Below are 6,718 nucleotides of genomic sequence, written 5' to 3' on the forward strand. Positions count from 1 at the left end.
TGTTCATCTACTTGAGATTCGTGCTAACATATTTCTCATATAGAGAAACCTTTGTAGCCAATGAGTTAAGAGGCATATTACGGGTAGAGATTGAAGTATAAAATTATTACAAATTCTCCCTTTAAAACATGTTAACATTAACTAACGGATAAAAAAGTTTTCATTTTATTCATTTTGCAAAAAAATATATATATTTTTACCCTAAAAAATTAAAACTTTTTATTTAAGGAAAAAAAAAACAGATTTTTGCTTGTAAATTTTTATTTTTTTCTAAATCTTATTGGGCGCTTGGCATCGCCATATCAAGAGACAATGGCGCACATAAGGCCACGTCAGACTATTTCTAGATGCCTAGTTATAATCAAACTGGCTGTGTTGTGTTATCTTCATGCTCCTACAGCTGCTGCTTCACCCACACACTGTGAACCCTCTCCCTACCTTCTAATGGCGTGCACTTCTCTCTCTAATTCAGCTCTCCCCTTACTCCAATCCAGAAAACCTAACAGCTCTTCTGCTCCCCAACTTGTCCCATTTCTCACGAAATCATCACATTCCCAAATATTTGGACTCAAGCTCAGCACTCCGAACTTTGCTTCACCCCACCTTTCAAGCAAAAGGTCTGATATTTATGCCAAGGTATAATCAATGTAGTTAATTTTTCATTTATTTCTGCTTTTTTACAGATGACATGATTTGATTTTCATGGAAAATCTGTTTTTGGCTTTCTATGTTTTAGGGCGGCAAGAAAAGTTGTGTTTTTTAAGAAGTTCTAACCGAGGGAGTAATTTGAATGATAATTTTATATCAGACACATAGATTTATTTGTTATTTGCTATGGTGTATTTCAATATAGACATATTGATCTTTTGCTTCTAGATTGTTTGAGGGAGATAACTTTATCCATTGGTTGTCCTAGGATCCTAATAACACAGAAACAAAAGAGAAGGGGAAATAGGGACAAGTAGAGAATGGGGGAAAGTACATTATAAGCTTTAGAAGCTACAATGCAGGACAAATAGGAAACCATTGGTTCTCACATAGATACCTTGTTTAAAAGGATCAAAAGTCTTGAACACTGCAAAGAAAGCCACATAATAAGATATACATATAAAAAGAAATTTAGAAAATACAGAGAGCTTGTATCCTATGTTGGCACTTGGATTCGGACTAATGTGAATCATAATCTCAGTCAAACTTTTAGTTTTTGTACATCTTCTTAGGGAAGTCGAGTCAAAGGAGATTAAAGTTAGAATTGATATATGCAAAGCCTTATTCAACCCAAAAACTTCGGCCTTTAGGAGATGATTAACTACTTTATATGTAAGCATGCAACATATTTCAACTATTTAATGTTATAATAAACTCATCGCAACTCTCCATATCGATCATCACTCACACTCAAACAAAAGAGTTTTTTAATATCATTACATGCAGAAATGTTGAAGCACCGGGGGAATTACCCGCATTGGACATTACTTAGCTATGTTCAAAGGCAAGAAAGGCTTATATGTATACATTCCATATACTTCAACTATTCAGTGTGATAATAAACCCAATGTTTCAAGTGTCTTAACTCTTAAGAATCCCCCTTCTATAAAAGCTCTTTACATAGACCATCACTCATCCTTAAACGAGAGTTTTTAGCATCACTATGTATTATGGAATCACCCACTTTTTAGCATTACTCAACCATTTTTAAAGGCACCAAAGATTTGGGATAAGCACAAACTACATGAACCATTTGATCTCATGCAAACATTCAATTTTCTTGTGCTGATACACTAGTAGTCAAATGCATATTCAACCAACAATAACAACAACAAAAATTCATCCCACTAAGTGGGGTTGGCTACATGAATCCTTTTTTTCTGGTGTGTTCTATTGAGTTTCATATTTTTAATTAATTCTAATAGGTTAAGATTATTTGTTATACAATATGCCCTAGTCCTTTTAGGTCTACCTCTGTCTTTCTTAACATAAATCAAATATAAAAAATCTGCTCTCCTAACCGAATCATTAGATGGTTGACATTTAACGCGATCAAACTTAGGTCTACCTCTGTCTTTCTTAACATAAATCGAATATAAAAAATCTACTCTCCTAACCGAATCATTACATGGTTGACATTTAACGTGATCAAACCTTTAACGCGATCAAACTATTTAAGTTGATTCTCTCTAATCTTGTTTGCCACTGGAGCTACTCCAACCCATTCATAGCTATATTTGTTTTGCATTTTGTCTCTAAGTATCAAGCCACTCATCCACCTAAGCATTTTCATTTCAGCAACACTTATCTTTGTTCTATACTTCTCTTTTATCTTTGCTCTATACTTCTCTTTTAAAGGCCAACATTCTGTGCATAAAGCATTGCAGGTTTCACCACCATCTTATAAAATTTTCCTTTTATGTTTACTATAAAATTTTCTTTTAAGTCTCAGTGGTACTTTTCTATCATACAATAGGCCCGATGCATTCCTCCACTTCAACCAACCAACCTGAATTCTACTAATAACATCCAAATTTGTATCACTATCACTTTGAACAAAAATCCAAGATATCTAAAACGTTCACACCTTTTAATGATTTGATCACTCATAGTTGCAACTCTGTCATTAGAGCTACTACTAATAAAATTACTTTCCATGTATTCAGTTTTAGATCTACTTAAACGAAGGCCTTTAGACTCCAATGTAAACCTTCATAATTCAACTTTTTATTGAACTTTTTCTCTAGTCTTATCCACAAGAAGGATCATAAGCTAAACGCATACACCAAGGTACATCATCCTGCAATTGTCCAGTAAAAGAATCAATAACCAAAGTTTAAAGACGATCTCTGATTGAATCCAACTGAATTAAGAAAATATTTGGTCAATCCTCCTATTCAAACATAAGTAACACAACTAGTATACATATCATTAATTACTTGAATATAAGTTATATCAACACCTTTCTTCTCTAGAACTCTCAAATGGACATCTCTTAGAACCTTATAGTAAGCTTTTCTAAATCAATAAAAATCATATGTAAATAGTCCGTATTCTCTCTGTAATTCTCCATCAAACCTCTCAATAAATGAATAACTTCCATAGTAGACTTTACATAAATCCAAACTGATTATGAGAAATCTTTGTATCATGTCTTAACTTTTGTTCAATTACCCTCTCCCATAATTTTAAAGTACGACACATTAACTTAATTCCTCTTAAATTTACATAGTTTTGTGTATCCTCTTTATTTTTAAAAATGGGGGCTAAAATACTCTTCCTCCACTCCTTAGACATCTTTTTAGTTTGTAAAATAATATTATAAAATTTACTAAGTCAAGAAACTCCCAAATCTTCTAGATATTTCTAGACTTCAATTGGGATATCATCAGACCCTATTGATTTACCACCCTTAGTTTCTTTAAACTTAGTTTTTTTAAACTTAGTTTTTTTAAAGTCTGCTCAACTCTTTTTTTTTTACTAATACAATGGTAAAAATAAAAAATTTTATTATTATTAATGATATCCAAACTCGTATTCTACCCAAATGCTTAATTCTATAAGTCAATACCAACCATTTGATATTTCTATATCAATATATTTTTACACTATTCAATGAGTCATTAAACCTAAAATTTAAAGTCTTTAAACCTCACAATAAGTAAAATCTAGTTGTAGTAGTAGTAATCTGTTGGACCACGCCTACAGCACCATCTGCTTCATGCTTCACCAAGTTGATGCCATCTACAAAATAATTTGAAAACTTATGTTAGGCACAAAACCAAAAGGGCAATTTAGTCATTTGTTAGCTATTATTATGGGGTATAAATGGGAATATGTTTTGAGTTAGGTTATGTGTGATTGTTGTCTTGAAACTTAGGATTAAGGTTTGGGATAGATCCCCTATCTCTTAAATTGTAGGTGTTTATCTTTTATGTATTTCAGATTGCATAATTTTCTTTTGGTACCTATAGAATGGGATCTATTATTTCTACCTTAATTTCTTTGGAAATGCTTTTCTAATTAGCAAGCAAGCAATAATATACTTCCCAAATATATTTTTAAATGTGATTTTCTTAATTCATTTGTCCTCAACTCATATGTTCCAATAGAAAAGAGTGAACCTTATATACACATCAATTTTTAACAGAAAAAAAAAACACACACATTTTGTTTTGGAGAGTGAACCATTACTCTTGCCATTCACTCTCCAAAACAAGAACACTTAATCTTTCTTCAATTATGTTTTCTTATGTAATGGTGCAATTTCACTGTTATTTACATAAAATCTTCAACTTATTGATCAAATTTCTAGCTCCAATCTGAGATCTCATAAAGAAAGGATTTTGTTGGTTTGAATCCTTGAAGGTTTCGAAAGGCAATATTCCTCCCAACTTCACTCTGAAAGATCAAAATGGAAAGAATGTCTCTCTCTACAATTATAGAGGCAAGCCTGTTGTTGTTTACTTCTACCCAGCAGATGACAGCCCCGGTTGTACCAAAGAGGTGAGATGATAATTTGATCGTTACCTTGTGGCTTTTCAAATTCAGTCAAGTTTAATATTTTTGAGAAGCTCTTGCTTCAGTACAGTTAAAAAAAAAATTTATATAATTTTCTTAGCAGTTCTAGGTTGCAAGTATACCTGTATATTTAGATTTTTTTTTTGGGTGGAAGATTTGCATATATACCACTCAATTCCTATGTATTTACATATCTAAAACCTTCATTTTATATATATATATGACATCTTACCTATGCATCAAAGTTGCATTTCACTTCTTAGAAGTTCAAATAAAGATCTGAGTGGTATAAAAATAAATTTTCCTAGAATGAGCAAGTCTTCTTCAATAATCATCTTTAAAACATTTGAAACTATTATGACAAGCAATTGAAGTAAAATAAATTTACAATCATTTTTGTGGGGTAAAATCATAAAAAATATGGTTTTTGTTTGATCAAACCGTGCATTACCAGATATCAGATGTAAAATTAGCTAATATAAATACTACATTAGCTCTCACTAAATGATTTTTTTTTTTTCTTCTTTTGGGTATTTTTTGGTTTAGGCATGTGCCTTCAGAGATTCATATGAGAAGTTTAAGAAGGCAGGCGCAGAGGTTATTGGAATAAGTGCTGATGATCCTAATTCACATAAGGTATTATGAACCTTGAAAAAGTTCTTACAGATCTGCTTCCTTTTTTAATTGTTGTTTAATTAAAAAGACAATTTTCTATTAAATGTTTGTGATGATATTTCTTCAAGATCATTTGAACATAATGATGTATTCTGCAACTCTTAATTTACGTACCAATCACCACAATGTTGAATATAACATTTTAACCGCTCAAACTTTAAATATAACACTTTAACCATTTTTTTCATTACAAACAGAGTGAAGGCTTTGAGTGAAAGTTTTGGGTGGTTAAAATATAATATTTAAAGCTTAGGTTGGGCTAAAATGTTATATTCAATGTTTTGTGTGGTTGATATGTAAAAATCTCAATTTTTTTTTATTGGTTCCACCGCTGCGTCCAACTTCAAAGCTTCTAAGAAAATTTTAACCATTACACCAAAACAACCTTAGTATCTAAGAGCTCCACTTTTTTTGACAAAAGACTTTCATAATCTAGAGCTTGATCTCTAAACTTCAAAGTTCAGTACAAATATATCCTAAACTAATCAAAACTAAAATTTTCTTACCCAAAAAGCAAAATAATCTCCATCTTCAATGGCTGTTTAACATTCTAGCTTTCACTTTCACATGCTAGTTCAAGTTATATTTGGATGGGATGATTACATAGATTTTTTAAACTACCAAACGAATGCATTTATGCATGCCACGATTAAACAATCGAGAATTTAATTAAAATAAAAGATTCAGATTGAAGGATTCTGAAAATCGAGCGAGAATTTGAAGAAAATGCATGAAAGAGGTGGTTAGTTTTGTAAATAGCAATGTTTGAAGTGTTAATATGAAGGAAACAGAGTGAGGAACTTTTCAAGATGTTTGTTTCTGCAGGCATTTGCTGCAAAATATAAGCTTCCATTTACACTGCTAAGTGATGAAGGAAACAAAGTGAGGAAAGAGTAGTGGGGAGTTCCTTCTGATCTGTTTGGAACTCTGCCAGGAAGAGAGACTTATGTTTTAGACAAGAAAGGTGCGGTTCAGTTGGTCTATAATAACCAATTTCAGCCTGAAAAGCATGTGGATGAGACACTGAAGCTGCTGCAAAGTCTCTGAGGTTCTTTGCTCAGTTGCTCTGTATTTGTTCGTTTTTTTACTTCTCAATTAATTGCAGATTTGTTTAGAACTGTGTATTATTATTCAGCTTTGATATGAAATTATTAAAATTTAATCAGATTCATGCTGAAGAGTAGGGCTGTAAATGATTTGTGAGCCGTGTTTGAGTGAGCTTAGGCTTAGCTAACGTTTGGCTCATTTGAAATTAGTTATGCTCGAAATGGGTTCGTGCTCAAAATTGCTCGTGAATGCTGTGTTTTTGTTCTGCTCGATTTACATATTCTTGTTTGTGTTCGGCTCATGTCCTGCTCATTTAAATTAATTAAAAAAATTGAAGTTGAGTGTTGGATACGAACCCGCATCATTTCTATGCAATCAAAAACATAGAACAATGTGACTGCACAAGTTGTGATTAAAATATAGATCTAAATATATATATATAATATATTTTTTTATTATTTCAAGTTAAAAAGAATCAAATACAATC

At 31.8% G+C, this 6,718-nt stretch overlaps 1 protein-coding gene across 1 annotated transcript; it reads left to right on the forward strand.

Annotated features, from left to right (window-relative positions):
* The first annotated feature begins 349 nt into the window (after positions 1 to 349).
* Positions 350 to 6,406, forward strand: LOC110033654 (peroxiredoxin Q, chloroplastic). The gene is given in 4 exon segments (XM_020737706.1): positions 350 to 636; positions 4,357 to 4,494; positions 5,056 to 5,145; positions 6,010 to 6,406. Coding segments are annotated over 4 exon segments (642 nt in total). The 5' UTR covers positions 350 to 444; the 3' UTR covers positions 6,232 to 6,406.
* The last annotated feature ends 312 nt before the right edge of the window (positions 6,407 to 6,718 follow it).

Source organism: Phalaenopsis equestris, unplaced genomic scaffold, assembly GCF_001263595.1.
Source record: "Phalaenopsis equestris unplaced genomic scaffold, ASM126359v1 Scaffold001247, whole genome shotgun sequence".
Taxonomy (NCBI): domain Eukaryota; kingdom Viridiplantae; phylum Streptophyta; class Magnoliopsida; order Asparagales; family Orchidaceae; genus Phalaenopsis; species Phalaenopsis equestris.